Source organism: Bos mutus, chromosome 22, assembly GCF_027580195.1.
Source record: "Bos mutus isolate GX-2022 chromosome 22, NWIPB_WYAK_1.1, whole genome shotgun sequence".
Lineage (NCBI taxonomy): Eukaryota > Metazoa > Chordata > Mammalia > Artiodactyla > Bovidae > Bos > Bos mutus.
In genome coordinates, this window is record NC_091638.1 from 23643569 (window position 1) to 23667338 (window position 23770).

The 23770-nt window shown below is 39.7% G+C and overlaps 1 protein-coding gene across 6 annotated transcripts in view; it reads right to left on the reverse strand.

The window, feature by feature from the left end:
- Nucleotides 1-23770, reverse strand: part of CNTN4 (contactin 4) — a 1023175-nt gene that overhangs the window by 155666 nt on the left and 843739 nt on the right. For all 6 annotated transcript variants that reach the window (XM_070359500.1, XM_070359495.1, XM_070359496.1 and 3 more), the window contains 3 exons: nt 23418-23554; nt 20749-20878; nt 1570-1720 (listed from right to left, as the gene is read on the reverse strand). In XM_070359500.1, coding sequence (XP_070215601.1) covers nt 1570-1720; nt 20749-20878; nt 23418-23554 — 418 coding nt within the window. The remainder of the gene's footprint in view (nt 1-1569; nt 1721-20748; nt 20879-23417; nt 23555-23770) is intronic.

Here is a 23770-nt window from a genome sequence, read left to right on the forward strand (position 1 = left end):
AACCCACTTCAGTATTCTTGCCTGGAGAATCCCATGGACCAAGGAGCCTGGCGGGCTATAGTCCATGGGGTCGCAAAGGGTTGGACATGACTGAGCGACTTCACTGTCTTTCTTTCTTTCCATCTGCAATTTAAATGTTCCAGAGAGTGCTATTCTACCAGCTTAGGCTTTAGAGAGCAGCAAGGCCCCCAGCAGACCTCTGGTGGGCATGCAGTGTGGATGAAAAATTTCCTTTTGTTTTAAGACACTGTAGGTTGCTTGTGAAAGCAGCAAATTTTATTAGCCTCTCCTGGATTGATCTTCCATGTTATTCAAACCACACTCATTCATATATCTATTTTTCATATTATTTTAAAATATTTTTCTTCATATTAATGTTATATTAAACCTTTTAAAATGTAGCCTTAATCTAATAATGTACATGGTACATAAAACAAGAAACTGTGCTCTCAAGTTCCAACTTTGGCTCCAGATTTGAATGTCAGGTCAGTAATCAGTAAACTATACCACTTTCTTGATATAACAGAAATCAGAAAGAGACACATATTATGCATTTACTATGTATGAATACACCCTCTATAAACCATATCGTGTTTGCAAAAATCATTAATAAGGACAACATCATCAGTGTGATGATCTACTTTGCATATGTAAATCCAAAGGTGTACAGGTGTTAAAGTTGATATGCACACATTTTTACAGGCTTCCCCATGACATCTTTGAGTACTTGACCTTTAGCATCAATTAAAATCATTATGTATACAGCTGGTAAATGTTATCTTATGCATGACAGACTCATGCACAATTACCATTTTCCAACAGATCTGAGTAGATTACAGAAAGGGGTGGGAGATATTTTATAGAGGTGACAGCCAAGAAAAGGTCTTACGAGATACCTGCTATTTGTCACAATATGACCTAAACCCCCAAACAACCCATATAATTACACTGGATAAAAGAACATGCATTATAAACATAATTCATGTATAATAGGAAACACACATTTGAAGAGTTTCGATATGAGAAAGAAAAAAAAACTTTTCAAAAATAAGTTTGAAATAGAGTTCTTAAAAAGACATGATTAAAATAATAAAAGCCAAGTTATTTGAAAATGAGTTCTGGAATTAAAGATGGTTTCACAAAAAGGGAGAGATTAACAAGAGACATACTAGACACTGCCAAATATTTGAGGGGTTGCCATAGCAAAGAAGAGCTGGAATTACTTGTTTATGGGGAAAAAACAAGGTATTAATAGAATGGAGAAAGATGGGCAAACCTACAAATAAATTTTAAGCTAAAATTAAAAAAGGTATTTCCAGTTGCACATCTTTGGGCAACTCCAACAGCCTTCAACATGTGGGACCATGTGGTTTACCTGTGCAAGAAAGGCTTTCTAGAATCTTAATATCAAGACCTGCTAATTTACCACTCTTTCCCAAAGCTTCAGCTCTTTGATTAACATTTAGTTCCTGCAGAGCAGATCATAAATTCTTCCCTCTTGGACTGTTAACAACAGACCTATAAATTATTATGGGTTAACCACATAGTTAAAATATTTCAAGATAATACCTTTCGTTTTCTTTTAATACGTCCCTTCCTTTCTTCCAGGTGTAGACCGGTTTCGGAGAAGCCTTTGGCTTACACTCAATGACAACTTCACCTCCCACTTTGACAAGAGTTACCCTTTTTAAGAGGGTTCTTGAAAAATCTGGACCTACAGCTGGAAGAGAATACAGAAAATGAAATAATTATTATGGAAGAAAAAATCCACTAGATCATTCTTTAAAGTTTTTCTTTCTGTAATGCACTTATTACATCAAAGGGAGGAAGTTGCATTTTTCTGAAGTACAGGAGTAATACTGGAAGTTTTGATGGATTTATGAAAAGTTGAGCTGTAGTTTGTATACAGTAAAATGTACCCATTGAAAGTGTACAGCTTGATGAATTTGGTAAACTCCAACATGAAGATCAAAATATACACTATTCCAAAACTATATATAGTGAGGGATTCTTTATGAAAACTACTCTATGTTCAGATGAAGAAAATTTTTTAAGTTTTACAATAGCAAAAGGGAAAGATGAAACAAAAGCCCATAAGGCACTTTTCTGATTGTGTAGGTGAAAGCATCCCTTCCTTGACGGTTACTGCCTTTGTTCTCTCTCACAGCACTCTGAGCAGGTCTCCGTAAGAGGATGTGCTGAAATAAGAGGATGTGCTGAAATAAGAGGATGTGCTGAAATGTCTAAGCATCACCCTCTGTGAGCTCCTCCTTAAAAATAATGACTTAGAACAGCTTTCCACTATCACTGCCTAATTCAATGCCTGGTTCTTGCAGGATAAATTGTGACTTGCTCTTGGAAAACTCTATTCCGTGCTTGCTACCAATATTCTAAAAAAATCATTCATGTTGACACCAAATATGTAGTTACATGGAAATAACATTAAATAATTTCCTTCTTAAAACAAAAGATATTCCTCTATATCCTTAAAGAAATATAAAAGAAATCTTTCTGAAAATTTTCCATTTCCTTCTGCATTAATTGCACTAATGTTTTAGGATCTGTTGTGAGCTGTTATATCAAAAATCCCTGACTCACTGTAGCTTGACTTGATGGAATTTACAATTTCATACCATGTTGAATGTGAAATTTAAATACAAATACTAGCCACAAACTACTTAGAAGAGTACAGAGAATGAGTATGTATGTATGTGGGTGGGGAGGATGGGAATCAACTTTTTTAAATGCACACAAACTATATGTTAGTGATTAAAAAATAAAAGGTTTCAGCACAAGCAAGTTAAACCTTCATTAAGTGCTTCTGTTATGAAAATATTTTCAGTGTACAGAAAGAAAGAAAGATGGGAAGGTTACTTTTTAATGGGGTGTTGTAATGTACACATGGGGCTGGCTTTACTCAGTGAAGGTTAAATTAAATAAATGAATCTAGTGGGCAACTGATACTTCAATCCGTGTGCCTTGGATTCATGAGGGAAGTCTATAATTCAAAGAGTAATTCCATAATGATAAATGCAATTAATAAAGAGACTGCAAGTACAAATGCTTGTGCTTATAATGAGATAAATGCATTCCCTGTATGATCTGCAAAATTATACAATGAAAATTATAGGGTTCTGAGAAATATAAGGTCAGGGCAGACCTACTCGATATTTATGTAACAGGAATACTAACAAAAACAATAATCATTCTAGTAAATATGTCAGCATGATTAAAAAGATAGCTGAAATTCCTAATAGATAAACACTACAAAAAACAAACAAACAAAATAAAACAGGACTTCAGTGTGTGTATATATACATGAACACAGCTTGGTGAAACAAGGAAGCCAGGAAAGCAAAGAGCTGAGAATGGTAAACTATAAAACAAGTACAAAGTGCAGAAAGGCTCAGGAGAGCCACACTCTTAAACACAGTCCTGTTGAAACATAGCCAAAACTGAGTCAAGAGGAAGAATATGGGCTAAATGAGACACAGTCAGTAAGCTATCTGCCTTGACTAGCCTTGTGTTGACCTGAGTTAGTGGGCTTTGTTCTTGGTTGCTGGAACTAGTGAAATGCATGGACAAAGCAAGCATCTGTTATACTGATCTCATTTCTCCATTCACCACTCCCACACATGCTAATTTTCAACACACAAAGGTTCTTACAGCAGAATAGACTCACTCCCATTTTATGGAAACACCTGAACTGACACAGTAATGTGGAAAAAAAACAAGTCTCTAGAAGCCTTTTTTAAAAAAGGGTATTGTGTGAAATAGAGTTACAAATCTGTTAACATATAAAAATTCCTTCTTAAAACTGTATCTTTCTACACACATATATTTTTATCACTTTAGGCAGACATTTTTCATCTGTTCAGGAGGAATTCTGCAACTGCATTTGAAATGAGTTTACATAAATCAAACCATGCACAACACATGGGTGTATTTGTCAAAAAACTATATATTGCTTTTACAGGCTTTGAAATAGCATGATATCGGCCACACAGAAGGCAGAAAATGCACCTTCCACTTTCAAAAGCATTTGTGCTATACTATGTACGTGCCTATTATCTTTTGGATATCCTAGAGATAAGACTGCCTTTGAATGTCTTTCACTAACAAAAAAAAAAAAGGAAATATAAATGTATATCTGTTCTCCTTGTTTATTCAACTTGCTTAAATTTACTTCTAGTTTTATCTAACTCTACAAATCTATCAGTTGCCACTATAAGCTGCAGTGTTTTCGCAGGAAAATTGTCAGACCTTCGTCTGTTTTTGAATACTTGACCCATCAAAGGATTTCTTAATATTCTGCCATTCTGTGGCCATCTTTCACACCTGAGATGCCCTCAAGCTTGTGGGATGACGCTTTCTGTGTCTGCCCCCTGTATTTATTCTGATTCCCAACCTTCAGCTCAGGAGAGGCTTGAGGGCAAAGCAAAAGGAGGCTGTTTAATTTGATATTCACAGAGAATCAGATTTTTAAGAGTTATTGATAAGGTCCTATTAGGGCATTGTTAGAATCCAGCCTTTGTTGGTACTGGAAAAAATTAGTGCACATTCAAGGTGAAACTTCAGTGGGTTCCTAATGGTTCAGAAAAGATAAAATCAATTGTCAAATTACCCACTTGAGCCTGAGAGTAGTGCCAATTCTGGGAGCTCCTCATTTGCTAAATCTAATGCACTCTGAGGACACGTTTCTTACAGGAACTACTAGGGGGCACTGCACTCCCAGTGTTGGAATAAGTCACACTACAGGACCTCGTCCCTGTGGGCAATGCGACTTTTTATTATTTTTCAATGATCTTTAACATATTAATATTACATTACCTAGGAGAAGCATCCGGCTGAGAGAAACCTTCTATGCAATTCTCCACTGTTTGCTTTCACTTAATTAAATGACTCTTGGTCACATGTCAAGGATATTTTAAGTGGCCTACAGAACACTTGAAAACTGAGGTTGTGCCCTAGGATCATTTCTCAAGAGAGTTGGTGAGAATGATAACTGTATAACGGAATGTGCAGTAGCAGTCCCACCTGGGAAATAGATGGGTGTGATGTTTTACTCTGTTATTAAAGGAAAGGATAATTACGTGTGTCTGGTCTATAAATCTGCAGACACACCACTGGGATCACTGCCAGTTGACAGGGACTATTAAGGCTGACCCTTTCAGAAGTTCAGAATTTCATATTATTTTAACCTTTTTCTATTATCTTTAACTATTACCTCATCATCCCATAGAAAATAAAGCTCGAATAAATGCATTCATTCAAGTATGGCCACCCCTGAGGAGATAATGCTGGTATCAGAAATTAAAACCCCAAACTTCGCCTGCCTTGCTGGGTAGGTAGCTAGAAGACTGGCTACAGTGGAGATAGTCTTCTCTTTAGGTCCATCATTTCAGAATGGCTGATGCAAAATCAGTCTCTCTGATTGGGGATGACATTCAAAAGGAAACACCCAACAATCTCTGAAGTCAGAGTTTTCTATTCTAGGATTACCATGATGTGCTCCTTCTAAGACTCTAATAGTCACTCCTGCTGGCTTTGGTCTAATTTGCTGAATGTCCTGTTCCCCCCAGGCTCCTCCTATCATGGTTGCTCTTGTTTATGGGCTTCTGCTCTTTGGGGAAAGTTATTATTAAACCAAACTAATAATATTTACAGTCACAAGGTTTAAGATTAAATAAAATACCTGTATTGTACACAAAGCACTTCAATATTTTTCCTGAGTAAATTCTTTCTACCTACTCTTCTCCTCTGCTATTTCCACTATTTCCATTTTTTTGTGTGTGTGTTAGTTGCTCAGTTGTGCCCAACTCCCTGTGACCCATGGACCAGGCTCCTCTGTCCATGGGGTTCTCCAGGCAACAGTACTGGAGTGGGTGCCATACCCTTCTCCAGGGGATCTTCCCGACCGAGAGATCAAACCTGGGTCTCCCACATTGCAGGCAGATTCAAAGGAGCTACCTGGGCATTTTAGAGAATTTTAAGCTGAAAAGAAATACAGTTTTGTGTGAAAACAAAAAAATCCTTTTTATTTTGAAATAATTACAGATTCACAAGAAGTTGCAAAGATAATTCAGAGAGGTCCATTGTATCTTTCACTCAGTTTCCCCAATGGTTACATTTTTTTTTCAGTAATTGGAGGATAATTGCTTTACAATGTTGTGTTGGTTTCTGCCATACAACGTGAATCAGCCATAAGTATAAGTGTGTCCACTCCTTTTTGAACCTCCCCCCAATCCCACCCCATCTCTCTAGGTCATCACAGAGCACTGAGCTGAGATCCCTGTGCTATACAGCAACTTCCCAGTAGCTATGGACTTTACATGGGGTAATGTGTATGTTTCACTGCTACTCCCACTCCCCCTTTCCCACTGTGTCCACAATGTTCTCTATGACTGGATTCCTGCCCAGCAAATAGGTTCATTAGTATCATTTTTCTAGATTCCATATATACGCATTAATATACAATATTTGTGACCCCAGTACAACATTACAAGGAACCTAATCATGGATAAGGTGTGTAGAGTTCTGTCTTATTTTATCAAGTACTTTCACTTGTAACTACCACTGAAATAAAGATATAGAACTCTTCCATCATTACAAAGATCTCTCTCATGCTATCATTTTAGAGGTACATCCAACCCCCTTCTGTACTCCCTATGCCTGCTGCTGCTAAGTCACTTCAGTCGTGTCCGGAGACCCACCAATCAGTATTCCAACTCTACAGTTTTGTCATTTTGAGAATATAAAAAAATGCATACATTTTGTATCCATAAAATCATACATTATGATTTTTTTTGAGAGATTTCTTTTTTCAGTTGGCATAATGCTCTTGAGATCCACCCAGGTTGCTGAATGTATTAACAGTGATTCCTTTCTATTGCTGAGTAGTTATATCTCAACCATGTGGGTGTGCAAGACAAATTCATCTCTACTGTTGACATTTCAGGCACTATGATAACTGATGAATACTTTTTAAGCATAGAAACCATTTCAAGATCTTTCAACAGTATCACTGCCAACAAGTAGGATTAGCCCTTTTTTTCTTTTTTTTAGTGTGGGGGATTGACATGTACACACTGTTGTATTAACAATGGACAATAAACAAGGACTTGCAGTATAGTACAGGAACTCTGTTCAATGTTACATAACAACCTAAATGGGAAGAGAATTTGAAAAAGAAGAGATTCATGTATAACTGAACCCCTTTGCTATACCCTTGAAACTAACACAATATTGTTAATCACCTATACTCCAATATAAAATTTTAAAAGCCCTTTTTTCTTTTTATGAAGGTTTGAAAGCCAAGCTCTCATTGGGTAAACGAGGGTAGATTCTTTCTTATTCAAGGAAAAATATTTTAAAGGCATTTTAGAACATCATTTCTTACACAACAATTAACACGTTGATTGAAAATCATTCCGGAGAAGGCAATGGCATCCCACTCCAGTACTTTTGCCTGGAAAATCCCATGGACGGAGGAGCCTGGTGGGCTACAGTCCATGGGGTCGCTAAAGTCGGACACGATTGAGCGACTTCACTTTCACTTTTCAGTTTCATGCATTGGAGAAGGAAATGGCAACCCACTCCAGTGTTCTTGCCTGGAGGATCCCAGGGACGGGGGAGCCTGGTGGGCTGCCATCTCTGGGGTCGCACAGAGTCGGACACGACTGAAGTGACTTAGCAGCAGCAGCAGCAGAAAATCATTCTTATATGTTTTAAAAGCTTCAACTGCTAAACCCTTGTTAACCTTCCTTGAGCAGCTCTATCTGTATGAAGATAATAACACAGCAAGCATTTTTTATTTTTTTAAGCATTTTTTAATATCTGTAACTGTAAGCACTCTGAACTTCCTACATTAGTGCAAGTTAGAGATATTTCATTTTATTTGGTGTAATGTCTTAAACACTCATACAAATTTGTGAAAGTAGTGTGTGGTGCTACAGTGTTATATTTGATTGAGTAACTTTGTTATGAGATCAAAATAGTTGTTTAATTGACAGAAGAGAGTCATTGAACTATGAGAACTCTGGAATTCCAGTGGTTACAAAATGGTAGCACCCATTAGTAATAATTATTAGGTCATCAGTTCCTGGAAGGCAAAGACTATGAATCAGGGATCTTGGACCTAGCACAGTCCTTGCACAAAGTAGATGTTCAATTAATATATGCTGAATTAATGTATGTTGTAGGAGAGAACTCAGGAATTCAGTTCAAGACAGGAAATACCCTTCTCATGATGCTTCACCTGGATATCAACGACTTCTTGAACTTCATGGCCTATGTACAGGACACTCCATCCTCTCTGGAGTTGGACCTCAGTCAAATGAAGCAGGATTATCCAAGAAACAATTCAGGCTATCTGTACACTTGTCCCTGAAAATCCAATAGCCATGGAGAGACTGGTTCCAGGTACCAAAATCCATGGATGCTTAAGTACCTCATTTAAATAGCAGGCTACAATGAATACAGCCAGCCCCCCATAACTGGCAGGTGTAGAGTACTGGCTGTACTCTTTTTTTTTTTTTTTCTTAATTAATGTTTTTATTTGGGAAGCTCAGTGTTTTGTTTTTTTTTTTTTTTTTTTTTTCTAATTTTATTTTTAAACTTTACATAATTGTATTAGTTTTGCCAAATATCAAAATGAATCCGCCACAGGTATACATGGCTGTACTCTTTCACCATGTGAACTGGTGTGATGGTAGATGGTTAACAACTGACTCTCCAAGCAAAATAGAACACCAAAGAACTTGCGTTTTGAGCTTGCCAATTTCTGATTTTCCAAGTGCAGGGTTGAACCAGAGCAGTGTCACCTGGAAACTTGTTTGAAGTGCAAACCCTCAGGCCCCTCTCAAGAACTACTATGTCAGAAATTCTGGAGGTAGGGCTCAGCTTTGTGTGTTTTAATGAGCCTTCCAAACAGTTCTGATGCATGGTAGAGTCTGAGAATCAATACCATAGAAAAACCTAATTACCTTCTGATCTGATCAATTAGAGCAACAGAACTTCTACCCATTGGAATCATTCCTGGGTGATTAAGGAATAAAGAGTCCTGGAGTCTCTACCAAGGACTAGTTGGTAGGGAGGATGTTATCAGTTCCGTTCAGTTCACTCACACAGTTGTGTCTGACTCTTTAAGACCCCATGGACTGCAGCACACCAGGCTTCTCTTTCCTTCACCAACTCCTGGAATTTGCTCAAACATGTCCATCAAGTCAGTGATGTCATCCAACCATCTCATCCTCTGTTGTCCCTTCTCCTCCTGCCTTCAATCTTTCCGAGAAATAGGGTCTTCTCCAATGAGTCAGTTCTTTGCATCAGGTGGCCAAAGAATTGAAGCTTCAGCTTCAGCTTCAGCATCAGTCCTTCCAATGAATATTCAGGAGTGATTTCCTTTAGGATTGACTGCTTGGATCTCCTTGACTCAAGAGCCTTCTCCAACACCACAGATCAAAAGCATCAATCCTTTGGTGCTCAGCTTTCTTTATAGTCCAGCTCTCACATCCATACATGACTACTGGAAAACCCATAGACTTTACTAGACAGAATTTTGTTGGCAAAGTAATCATTCTGCTTTTTAATATGTTGTCTAGGTTGGTCATAGCTTTTCTTCCAAGGAGCAAGTGTCTTTTAATTTTATGGCTGCAGTCACTATTTGCAGTGATTTTGGAGCCCAAGAAAATAAATTCTGTCACTGTTTCCATTGTTTCCCCACCGATTTGCCATGAAGTGATTGGACTGGATGCCATGATCTTCATTTTTTGAATGTTGAATTTTAAGCCAGCTTTCTCATTCTCCTCTTTCACTTTCATCAAGAGACTGTTTAGTTCTTCGCTTTCTGCCATAAGGGGGTGGTGTCATCTGCATATTTGAGGTTATTGATATTTTTTCCAGCAATCTTGATTCCAGCTGTGCCTCATCCAGCCCAGCATTTCACATGATGTACTCTGTATATAAGTTAAATAAGCTGGGTGACAATACACAGCCTTGACGTACTGCTTTCCCAATTTGGAACTAGTCTGTTGTTCCATGTCCTGTTCTAACTGTTACTTCTTAACCTGCATACAGATTTCTCAGGAGGCAGGTCAGGTGGTCTGGTATTTCCATCTCTTGAAGAATTTTCCAGTTTTCTGTGATCCACACAGTCAAAGGCTTTGGCATAGTCAATAAAACAGAAATAGATGTTTGTCTGGAACTCTCTTGCTTTTTCGATGATCCAGCAGATCTTGGCAATTTGATCTCTGGTTCCTCTGCCTTTCCTAAATCCAGCTTGAACATCTGGAAGTTCACGGTTCATGTACTGTTGAACCCTGGCTTGGAGAATTTTGAGCATTACTTTACTAGCATGTGAGATGAGTGCAATTGTGTGGTAGTTTGAGCATTTGGGGGCATTGCCTTTCTTTGGGATTGGAATGAAAACTGACCTTTTCCAGTCCTGTGGCCACTGCTAAGTTTTCCAAATTTGCTGGCATACTGAGTGCAGCACTTTTACAGTATCATCGTTTAGCATTTGGAATAGCTCAACTGGAATTCCATCACCTCCATTAGCTTTGTTCGTGAGGCTCACTTGACTTCACATTCTAGCATGTCTGGCTGTAGGTGAATGATCGCATGATCAGGGTTATCTGTGTCATGAAGATCTTTTTTGTACAGTTCTTCTATGTATTCTTGCCACCTCTTCTTAATATCTTCTGCTTCTGTTAGGTCCATACCATTTCTGTCCTTTATTGTGCCCATCTTTGCATGAGCACAATACCATAATTTTTGCTTGGTATCTCTAATTTTCTTGACAAGATCTCTAGTCTTTCCCATTCTATTGTTTTCCTCTATTTCTTTGCATTGGTCACTGAAGAAGGCTTTCTTAGCTCTCCTTGCTATTCTTTGGTACTCTGCATTCAGATGGGTATGTCTTTCCTTTTCTTCTTTGCCTTTAGCTTCTCTTTTCTCTTCTTCTTCTCAGACAACCATTTTGCCTCTTTGCTTTCCTTTTTCTTGGGGATGGTCTTGACCACTACCTCCTGTACAATGTCACAAACCTCCATCCATAGTTCTTCAGGCACTCTATCAGATCTAATTCCTTGAATCTATTTCTCACTTCCACAGAGATTTGATTTGGGTCATACCTGAATGGTCTAGTGGTTTTCCCTACTGTCTTCAATTTAAGTCTGAATTTGGCAATAAGGAGCTCATGATCCAAGCCACAGTCAGCCCCTCGTTTTGTTTTTTCTGAATGTATAGAGCTTCTCCATCTTTGGCTGCAGAGAATATAATCAATCGATTTTGGTATTGACCATCTGGTGATGTCTGTCCATAGAGTTGTCTCTTGTGTTTTGGTAGAGGGTGTTTGCTATGACCAGTGCATTCTCTTGGCAAATCTCTGTTAGCCTTTGCTCTGCTTCATTTTGTACTCCAAGCCCAAACTTGCCTGTTACTCCAGGTATCTCTTGACTTTCTACTTTTGCATTCCAGTCCCCTATGATGAAAAGGACATCTTTCTTTGGTGTTAGTTCTAGAAGGCCTTGTAGGTCTTCATAGAACTGTTCAATTTCAGCTTCTTCAGCATTATTGGTTGGGGCATAGACTTGGATTACTGTGATACTGAATGGTTTGCCTTGGAAACGAATAGAGATCATTCTGTTGTTTTTGAGACTGTACCCAAGTACTGCATTTCAGACTCTTTTGTTGACTAACTATAATGGCTACTTCATTCTTCGAAGGGATTCTTGCCCACAGTAGTAGATATAGTGGTCATCTGAATTAAATCACCCATTCCAGTCTTTTAGTTCACTGATTCCTAAAATGTAGATGTTTACTCTTGCCGTCTCCTGTTCGACCACTTCCAATTTATCTTGATTCATGGACCTAACATTCCAGGTTCCTATGCAATATTGCTTTTTACAGCATTGGACTGTACTTTCATCACCAGTCATGTCCACAACTGGGTGTTGTTTTCACTTTGGCTCCTTCCCTTCATTCTTTCTGGAGTTATTTCTCCACTGATCTTCAGTAGCATATTAGGCACCTACTGACCTGGGGAGTTCATCTTTCAGTGTCCTATCTTTTTGCCTCTTCATACTGTTCATGGGGTTCTCAAGGCAAGAATACTGAAGTGGTTTGCCATTCCCTTCTCCAGTGCACCATGTTTTGTCAGAACTCTCCATCGTGACCCGTCCATGTGGGTGGTCCTACAGAGCATGGCTCATAGTTTCCTTGAATTAGACAAGTCTGGGATTCATGTGAGGGACGACTGTATGGTACTGGGCTATTAAAGAGCTCCCCTGGTGACTCACAAGCAGCAAAATTTGAGAATCACTGAAATAGGGTTTACTGATAATTGTGCAGCTGTCTGTATTATAAGCTTTTGGTATGGATACTAGTTTAAAACAAAACAAACAAAACAAAACAAAACAAAACCTAAACTTCATATTGCTACAATCACTTCAGATTTGCAGGAAGTTTTCACATGTGATCTCTTTTAGTTTTGACAGTGACACCCTCATTTTATTGATTAGTGAAGGCTTAGTAACTTGTTAAAGATATCAAATTTGCATTTGAGATCCACGTGCATTGCTTTCCCTCTTTCTGATGAGTTAAGTAAAGCTCCTATCAGACAATATTTGGGTAAGAAAGGCATCCCTCCTCTCATTGGATGCTGTTTACACTCAGCACATTTGATTGTAATCTGGCTCAACGAGGCAGCTGAGAAATCAGACTTAGTTGCAGATGAGCACTTGTGAAAATCCCTGTGAAATGACTTTGAGTTTAGTTTTAGTGTTTTTCTAATTTGTAGGCCAGTCATTTGGACACATGGCAAATTAACCATATAACTGCTCAAGCCTGCACCTCACTTTAATTGACCATCAGTTCCTTAATGGCATCTGAGTGTCCTGCCAGGGTCTGATGTCTTCCACCTCAGAGGCCAGAAGAATGCCCACGGTCCTGAACCATCAGATAGGAACTCCTTGGACCAAGGCTACTTCTATCCCTTATACAGTACTGGCAAAGTCAAGTCATATTCAAGACCACTGGGAAGATACTCAGTTGCTCTTAAGGACAGTTCATCCCATTTCAAAATCAAAGATACTCTAGTGTGTATAAAATGGACAGCTAGTAGGAATCTTATGTTTAGCACAGGGAGCTCAGGTTGATGCTCTGGAGGTGGGATGGGGGACAGATGGGAGGGGGATCCAGGAGGGAGAGGATATATGCATACATATGGCTGATTCACTTCATTGTACAGCAGAGACTAATATAACATTATAAAGCAAGTATACTCCAATGAAAAATATATAGTAATAATTATGATAATAATTTGATTTATTGTAGATCATTTGACAACAAAGGAAAGCAGAAAAAAAGGAAAAAATATCTCCCATATTCCTACCCAATAAAAAGATAGTCTAGTGACCCTGCTGGTTATGATCCAGGTCAGCTGGACACAGTGCCCGAGCATCTTGCTCTAGCACCATCACTTGTCTTCTGTAGAGGATGCTGTTGGTACCTCACACGGATTCTTTTTTCTGGCCCCAGATGCTGTGAGCATTGGTTGCTTACCAACTCCAGCTGCCCCCTTCTTTGGGAAGATGACTGGGAGATTTTGGTCCATATACCCTGCCATTACCAGCACCACTTAAGGGGCAGATCAATGAATAACCGATGAAGATATTTTAAAAAAGGTCAGCCTCCTTGCCTGAGGTGGGAATAGCTCTGATATGCACTTATGCTCCAGACATCACCCTCTAGAATGCGAAATAGGCTACACTTTACCTGGGACCATGTCCCTGCTCCCTGCCTTCCAACCCCCATCCCTAGCCTGCTCTCTTATACATTTTGCTCAGAGGACATTCCTCCAGTGACTCACAGGTACCTAAACCCCTGCCTCAGCTTTTGAGGTCTTAGGTATACTCTATCTTCGCTGTTCTTGTTGAGTCACTTAGTTTTGTCAGACTCTTTTGTGACTCCATGGACTGTAGCCCACCAGGCTCCTCTGCCCATGGGATTTCCCAGGCAAGAATCTTGGGGTGGGTTGCCATTTCCTTCTCCAGGGATCTTCCCAACCCAGGGATTGAACCCATATCTCTTGCATTGCAGGTGGATTCTTTACCACGGAGCTACCATATATATACAGGATGACATTGGTATTCTGTATGGAACAGCACAGAAAATTTCAAGTTTGGCAGTTCAGTCAGCATCCCCTAGTACCAATATGATCATCTATCTGAGTAGACACAAACATTAAACATGAATAGAAATATTTCATTAGAAAAGTTATCTTAATAAAATACTTAATTTGGCTTTTTTAAATGTATTTTTTTTTGTAGAAGATTCAAATTTCCCTAAGATTATAAGACTCAGTTCGCTGTTCCAATTCCAGCACACTCTTCTATGACCCAGGGAGTTGTGTGGTTGCTCACAGGTGTACATCATACAAGTGAACCTCATCCATGACAGAAGCTAACATAGGAGAAGAAGTCTGGAAACAGTTGCCTTGAGGAGTAATAAACTATCAACTGTAATAGGTCAGTCACAAACAAGGATGTACTATTTCTATTTAAAAGTACTCATCACCAGGCTACTCTAATATACTGACCTCAAGGTAAAAGTCTACGGCATTTGCCCACCCAGTGAGTAAATCACCCAGCACCTAGGTTAATTATTTAGCAGTTTCAATCCATTAAATATAGATACATTACATATACATTAAATACCCAGACAGAATACATAAAACAAGACTAAGGGAAAAGCCTATTAAACATATGCTTCCTAACCATCTCTTATTCATGACCTTAAGGCTGTTTCCCAGCACGAAAGGGAATCTCTCTCTAGCACTGGAGGATGCTGATAATGGATCAATAGCTGCAACCAGCATACTTCTTTTCTTCCTTATACTGAAGTATCTTGTTTTCATTTTGTTTCTTGGTTCAATTCAACCTCCCTAAGATTCTAATACAGGTAATAATTAATCTGTTATTAAATCCATAAGAGTCAAACTATTACCACCCAGCAAGAAACAAAGTGACTTGTGAAATACGATTGTATTAAAGCTTACTCAATCAATATTCACATATGTGTATTTTTAAATAATCAAATGTCTTCTCCTTCTTTCATTTAATAAGAACTCTAGGGATTTACTTATTCAATACTTAACTGCCCTTTAATTCACTTGGAATATACTAGTGTGATTTTCTGGGGCAGGAAAAATGGGATATTAAATAGAGAACTTCTAAGCTTGTTCAATATCTTCCAAAATTGGCCCTTAATTAATTTTTCCATCTTCCTCTTTCAAGTTTAAACTTTGCCGATACACTTTATGTATTTGAATTAAAATTTCTGAGAAACATTCAGGATTTTCTATGGGCAAGAAACTATCTAGATGTTTTATAACTTTTGTTCAGGCCTTTTCACTCTGCACTGTTCCTGGTTCTTTTTTTCCTTTTGCCTGTATAAATATAAATTATTTTTCAAGGTTCACCTGACTAGCTCAGTCCACTGGTCAAACTCTCTTTCCTGAATTTCTGGAAGACTTACTATTTGTATCACTTGTTTGGAACTGAATAATTTACTGACATGCCTTACAGTTCTTACACTCAATAAAGCTGAGATCAGGGAGGGGGGTTAAATAACTTCTCAGGCATTTTCATCTTTACTGAGCTTGCTTGCTGATCTCAAGGGAATTAAGAAAGGACTCAGACCAAGAATTCAAATGGAATTGGTTCTAACTGGAAATGACTTGAAATAAAGCTCTGAATGTAAGAGTTGAATCAGTGATTATCACCTCATAGGCCTTGAACCCTTGGTAGAGGGAAGAGAAAGGATCTGGTGAGGATCGTAGGATATGCATATCAGATAGATATATAGACACAGATACAGATTGGCCTTCCCAGGTGGTGCTAGTGATAAAGAACCTGCCTGCCAATGCAAGAGACATAAGAGGCACAGATTTGATCCTTGGGTCAGGAAGACCTCCTGGAGGAGGGCATGGCAACCCATTCCAGGATTCTGGCCTGGAGAATCCCATGGACAGGGGAACCTGGCAAGCTTCAGTCCACAGGATTGCAAAGAGCTGGACATAACTGAAGTGACTTAGTGTGCACATGGATATAGATATGGATATCTGGAGATGGATGTATACACACACACACATCTCATTGTTGTCATTCAGTTGCTCAGTTGTGTCCAACTCTTTGCAACCATACTGTTATGCTCCCCTCTGGGTAAGTGCTCTAGATAAAAATCATTTAATAGCCTTTCTCACTTCAGGCTCTGCTTTTGGGACTGTAGTCATCCTCTATCTTTACTCCATGATTATATCCTGTGATTTCCAGTCATTTGTTACCATCAAATTTTCTTATTTTAACAAAAGGATCTACAAAATCTTTAATAATTATAATGGCATCCCCAGACTTTTAAATTGGACAGCTTTCGCCTGGAGGGTCTAAAGACAATGTATTCATTCCTGAGGCCACACACCCTCCTCTGTAGCTGTTTTCTAACCAGTTGACACTATGTTTAACAAAGAATACACTTCTTTCTGCAGAACATTCTACATAATCTACCTTTGTGAATTGCACTCCACAACAGTCAGCTCCAACTACGAACAATCAGAGTCCACTTGGCCAGGATGGGACCATTGTACTTGTCCTGGGAAGCTGGAATTATCATCCTTAACATTTATAGTGGGGAAGGTATGTGTGTGGGGGACATCCTTACAGTAGCCACACTGATGTTGACTCCAAGACCACAGAATCCTCCATGGCCTCTTTGAAAAAGACTGCAACCTCATGAATCCTCAAAAATTTTTATCTTTGATTGGGTGTTGGTTCAGGTAAAGAAGCTGGTGAGGAAAACAATTATGGAAGCAGATCCTTTCTTTTTTACCTTGCATGGGTGGACGAACATTCAATTCAGGAGCATCCACTTAATCCATGTCAGATCCACATGCCAGGCACCAAGAAGTGCTCTGCAGAAGGGCAAGTCAGGACTCTGAATCTGGGCAAATTATCAGGACTTATGGAATCAGCTCTCTCTGTGTGTTGCTTTTCTCTTATTTATAACCTTTCTATTACGCTCCAAGAAGAACTGCTACTTAGACATTTAAGATAAATTCCGAAGTCAAAGTAAAGATTTTTCTATAAGACAAATGCAAGTTGATGGTCTGAAGGTTTTTTTTTTTTTTTTTAATGCCTAGAGCTTTCTTAATTCACTAACCACTGTTTTCAAAGATTTACTTCACTAATTAATTCATTTTTTAAAACAGTCTCTCAACTCCTTCATTACTTAGTGCAGTCATTCATTCCTACATTCATTCAATATTTAATGAGTGCATACTATGTGCTTCAATATTGTATTAGGTCCTGATGATTAAATGAGTGAAACCAAGTATGGTCATTGACATCACAGGGAAGTTAAAGTGCAGAGAGAGAAAAAGACAGAGAAATCACATTAGCAAATGTAAATGTAAATGCAGCATGATATCAAGGAGCATTAAAAGGCAGGATGAAAATTGTAACAGTAGGAGCTGACCTGGGCATAGAGAGAGGTATGACTTCCTGAGGAAGCCAATATGGAGCTGGGAGAGGCAGCCTCAGTTCAGTTCAGTTTAGTTCAGTCACTCAGTTGTGTCTGATGCTTTGCAACCCCACAGATTGCAGTATGTCAGGCTACCCTGTCCATCACCAACTCCTGAAGCTTGCTCAAATGATTCAGTGATGCCATCCAACTATCTCATCCTCTGTCATTCCCTTCTCTTCCTGCCTCTAAACCTGTCCCAGCAGCAGGGTCTTTTCCAATGAGTCAGTTCATTCTGTCAAGTGGCCAAAGTATTAGAGTTTCAGCTTTAGCATCAGTCCTTCCAATGAATATTCAGGACTGATTTCCTTTAGGATGGACTGTTTGGATCTCCTGCAGTCTAGGGACTCTCAAGAGCCTTCTCCATCACCACAATTCAAAAGCATCAATTCTTCGGCATTCAGCTTTCTTTATAGTCCAGCTCTCATGTCCATACATGACTACTGGAAAAACCATAGCCTTGACTAGATGGACGTTTGTTGGCAAAGTCATGTCTCTGCTTTTTAATATGCTGTCTAGGTTGGTCATAACTTTTCTTCCAAGGAGCAAGAGTCTTTTAATTTCATGGCTACAATCACCATCTGCAGTGACTTTGGACCCCCCCCCACCCCCCGCAAATAATGTCTGTCGCTGTTTCCATTGTTTCCCCATCTATTTTCCATGATGTGATGGGACCAGATGCCATGATCTTAGTTTTCTGAATGCTGAGTTTTAAGCCAACTTTTTCACTCTCTTCTTTCACTTTGATCAAGAGACTCTTAGGTTCTTCTTCACTTTCTGCCATAAGTGGGTGGTATTATCTGCATATCTGAGGTTATTGATATTTCTCCCAGCAATTTTGATTCCAGCTTTTGCTTCATCCAGCCCAGCGTTTCTCATGATGTACTCTGCATATAAATTAAATAAGCAGGGTGACAATATACAGCCTTGATGTGCTCCTTTCCTGATTTGGAACCAGTCTGTTGTTCCATGTCCAGTTCTAACTGTTGCTTCCTGACCTGCATACAGATTTCTCAGGAGGCAGGTCAGGTGGTCTGGTATTCCCATCTCTTGAAGACTTTTCCACAGTTTGTTGTGATGCACACAGTCAAAAGCTTTGGCATAGTCAATAAAGCAGAAGTAGATGTTTTTCTGGAACTCTGTTGCTTTTTTGATGATCCAACGGATGTTGGCAGTTTGATCTCTGGTTCCTCTGCCTTTTCTAAATCTGGCTGGAACATATGGAGGTTAACAGTTCACATACTGTTGAATCCTAGTTTGGAGAATTTTAAGCATTACTTTACTAGCGTGTGAGATGAGTGCAATTGTACGGTAGTTTGAAAATTCTTTGGCATTGCCTTTCTTTGGGATTAGAATGAAACCTTTTCTAGCCTTGTGGCCACTGCTAAGTTTTCCAAATTTGCTGGCATATTGAGTGCATCACTTTCACAGCATCATCTTTTAGGATTTGAAATAGCTCAACTGGAATTCTTTCACCTCCACTAGTTTTGTTCATGGAGAAGGCAATGGCACCCCACTCCAGTACTCTTGCCTGGAGAATCCCATGGGCGGAGGAGCCTGGTGGGCTGCAATCTGTGGGGTTGCAAAGAGTCGGACACGACTGAGTGACTTCACTTTCACTTTTCACTTTCATGCATTGGAGAAGGAAATGGCAACCCACTCCAGTGTTCTTGCCTGGAGAATCCCAGGGACAGGGGAGCCTGGTGGGCTGCTGTCTATGGGGTCGCACAGAGTCGGACACGACTGAAGTGACTTAGCAGCAGTAGCAGCAGTTTTGTTCATAGTGATGCTTCCTATGGGCCACTTGACTTCAAATTCTAGGATGTCTGGCTCTAGGTGAGTGATCACACTATTGTGGTTATCTGGGTCATGAAGATCTTGTTTTGTACAGTTCTTCTGTGTATTCTTGCCACCTCTTCTTAATATCTTCTGCTTCTGTTAGGTCCATACCATTTCTGTCCTTTATTGTGCCCATCTTTGCATGAAATGTTCCCTTGGTATCTCTAATTTTCTTGATGAGATCTCTGCTAAGTCGCTTCAGTCGTGTCTGACTCTGCGACCCCATAGAGATATCTAGTCTTTCCAATTCTATTGTTTTCCTGTATTGCTTTGCACTGATTACTGAGGAAGGCTTTCTTATTTCTCCTTGCTATTCTTTGGAACTCTGCATTCAAATGGGTGTATCTTTCCTTTTCTCCTTTGCCTTTAGCATCTCTTATTTTCTCAGCTATTTGGAAGGCCTCCTCAGACAACCATTTTGCCTCTTTGCATTTCTTTTTCTTGGGGATGGTCTTGACCACTGTCTCCTGTAGAATGTCATGGATCTCCGTTCATAGTTCTTCAGGTACTCTATCAGATCTAATCCTTTGAATCTATTTGTCACTTTCACTGTAAGGGATTTGATTTAGGTCATACCTGAATGACCTAGTGGTTTTCCCTACTTTCTTCTATTTAAGTCTGAATTTTGCAATAAGGAGTTCATGATCTGAGCTACAGTCAGCTCCCAGTCTTGTTTTTGCTGACTCTATAGAGCTTCTCCATCTTTGTCTGCAGAGAATGTAATCAATTCTGAGTTGAGAAGAAGTAAATGAAATGAAGAGGGGACAGAAAAGCATTTGAGGCAGAGGGAACAGTGTGGACTGTGGAGGAAGAGAAGGTGGTGAACAGGCAGCTCAGAAAGCTCAGCACTGCTGAAGAACAGAAGGAAAGGGGCATATGTTGAAAGATGGGGTTGGAGGAGCAGTCCATAGTGTATAGTCTGGAAAATTTACATGTGAAAGAACAAAATGCACTCTGCCTGACATTCAAACAAACCCGTCCACCTAAGGCAGCTCTTCCTCTCTACAAGCTGAAGTTTACACCCCATCAGACACCAACACATTTCAGAAACTTTGCACAGTTTAGAAGAGGGGTTGATAGAGGAATAAAAATGAGTGCCGGGGGAACTGCATCACCCATTGCAAGCATCAGAAGAACCTGATCTCCTGAAGAGTAAGTGGTCTCCTCTTACTGCTTGTAGAATGCATTCCTTCTTTCTCAAGAGATATCTTCAGTCTAAAGATTTCATCAACCTTTTTTCTTGGATGGAATATTTATGCTTGGGAAAGCACATGTTAGTTTAGTGATTTCAAAAGCTTTTACTTTTTTGTTCTTTCCAGTATAAAGACTCACCTATCACACTAAGCTCTGCGCTGGAAAAGATAACTCCATGTTTATTCTCTGCCACACACTGATACATGCCAGCATCTGAGAGGTTCACTATTGTTATGTTGAGAGTTCCTTGTTCGATATGAATTCTATCCTGTGAAAGAAAAGAGGAACACAAAACAATGACCTTCTACAACCGAGACCTTAAGGCATCTTTGCTACATGTTATATATCAAAGGGACTTAATGGGAGGGAAATTGCCATCATATAAACAATTTACATAACATGAGCTATTTATCCGTCAACTAGCTTGTGGCAGGTCAGATGCTAAATGAACAACCCGTACATCAGTTGGTAAATGGAATTTAAATTGTAGGACTCTCTTGAGTTATCATTGATTTAATAGTGAAACCACTCAAATTAATATCCCCTCTAAACAGATGAACTTTAAATTTAAAATGATTTTTCTTTTTTTTTTTTTTTTTTTACTCCAAGGCTTTGTGCTAACTGGGGGTGAGGAGTGGGAAATACAAGGAAAATTACTGTTTAGAGTAGTTAAAACACTCAAATTATGGGCAGCCAACACTTTGAGGGTTAAAAGGACTGTACTCTTCTTGGATGAAGCAGAAACACATATTTAATGTTGTTGAAGTTTACTAAGAATAAATAATAAGTATTGATAATTTAATGTTCTGTTACTTGACTGCTGTTGGTGGCGTGAACTAAGCTTAGGACCATGAACTGGTGCCAATCTGAAGACAGCCAAGTGGGTGTATCAAACAATAGACCATCTTCATTCATCAGCCTGAGGCTACATAACTTGAGGCATCAATTTTCATAAATACCCTAAAGGACCTCCTTTTCTCCAGGAGACCTGCCATTTAAAAAGTAAAATATTTTCTGTTTGCCCTAGGGTTGTGATTTAGCTGCCTGGCATCCATGATCCCTCACATTAAATAGAGGAAGGAAAATGCCAGTTACCTGGGCACCTACACTCAAGTGATTCGAAGCTGGCTTTTAGAATTGAGAGAATCATGGGACCAGCAGGAGCCCTGCTGGTCAGGAGGAGGTGTGGGTGGCACGGTGTGGACTAGGCTTGTTATATCTGCCTGTTTCTGTGGCTGCAAGGGCTGATATCCTGGCCAGTGCTCAGAGTGGTTGTTCTTGCCTGGAGCTGATGGGGGAGGAAACCAGAGCACAAGAAACTGGCTGTCAAATTGGGGCCTGGGGAAAATGTCATACTTCAGCAAAAATTTGAATTCAGTGGGAAAATCAAACTGGACACAATTGTTCCTCATCTTAAGGTCCCTCCACCTCATTTATTTTTATAGGCATGATTCCTATCTCTTTTAGCCTTCTCGACAAGGTTATTCAGATTTCTTTGTTAGACTGCTCTACAGGTTGGTTACCTTTCTAAAAAAATTTTTTTTTTTTGCATATAATTTGGAATATTGGCATGCAGGAGTATTTTGAAAAGGAGTTATTTTTGTCTGTCTTTCCACCCATTTAGCAGATTGGGTGGCTACTTCCACCTCATCTCCTGGGCTGTGTGCTTAGCTACTCAATCATGTCCGACTCTTTGTGACCCCATAGACTGCAGTCCACCATGCTCCTCTGTCCATGGGATTTTTCCAGGCAAGAATACTGGAGTGGGTTGCCATGGCCTCCTCCAGGGGAATCTTCCCAACCCAGGGATCAAACCCAGGTCTCCTGCATTCCAGGCAGATTCTTTTCCAGCTGAGTCACCAGGGAAGCCCATGAATACTGCAGTGGGTAGACTATCCCTTCTCCAGGGGAATCTTCCTGATCCAGGAATTGAACTGGGGTCTTCTGCAATACAGGTGGATTCTTTACCAGCTGAGCTACCAGGGAAGCCCTTCCCTGGGCTGCTGGTCCAGAAATAACCAGACTCATGGCTTCTCTCAGGTCCTGGATCTGCGAGGATACTGAGGCTACTGCAGTTCCTGCCCAGAGCCAGTAGAAGACGCAGCCTGGTACCTCCTACCTCTCTCACATCACAGAGTCCTGTTAAGCCAGGCAACAGTTTGGCCGCTTTTTCACTTAAGCCTTAGCTACAGGGATATTGCAGCCTGGTCTCCAAAGAGGATTTTTAATATCTGAGCTTTCAGCTACTACTGCCTGCTTCAGGGCCTACAGACTGGTGCCTCCCACTTTGCTCATCGCTTTTAGTTGTTCTTCTACTTCTGTTCCACTAAGAGGTGTCAGTCTCGAGTTTGCACACGCCACTGCTACATGTCTGAGGCACAGTGAGCATTTTGCTGGTCCATGTACTGGACTGTGTTGTTCACTAGTCTTCCCAGACAGAAGACAATATAAAACTGCACTGAAGGGGAGAACTGGAGAGTCTTACACACTCACTTGTACATGCAAACTTGTATCTTAGCACAGTTACATGATCCAGACCTTCAGCATAACTCTCCAGTTGTAAAGCCAGTGACGTTAATCTCTGAAGACCAAAGATCCGGTATGGATGTTTAACAAGGCTGAGCAATGCTGGAAAATTGGATTTATGTACAGTTTCTATCTATCAACCACATTCACTTGTTCCACTATTAATGGCATTTGGTTATATAATTTTGGAAACAACTGGTAATTTTTCTCTTTCCATAGCAACAAGACCACACACCACATTAAAGTCAATATTAAGACACAATTTTCATTCATTTGCTTACCCGAGTTAACAGTGGTTCGCCATTTTTCAGCCACCTGTATGTAGGCTTGGGCCTTCCATTGGCTTTACATTCCCAGAAGACGTTTTCTTCAATGGCCACATGGATGTCATTTATTTTTTGACTCCAGTTCGGTTGAGCTATAGCAGTTCACAAAGCAAAGATGTACATTCAGTGCATGTTCAACTCATGTTTATCATATGCAATTAAGGGACAAAAAAGGGTTTATGATAAAATTAATTTTCCAGAGGTTATGTCAATTGCAAAGCTGGGTGGAAGTTCAGTGGGTACTTTTAGAATAAAACACCCCACCTCATGTCCAACTCTGAATGTCCTGTTTTTGCAGCCTATGTGGC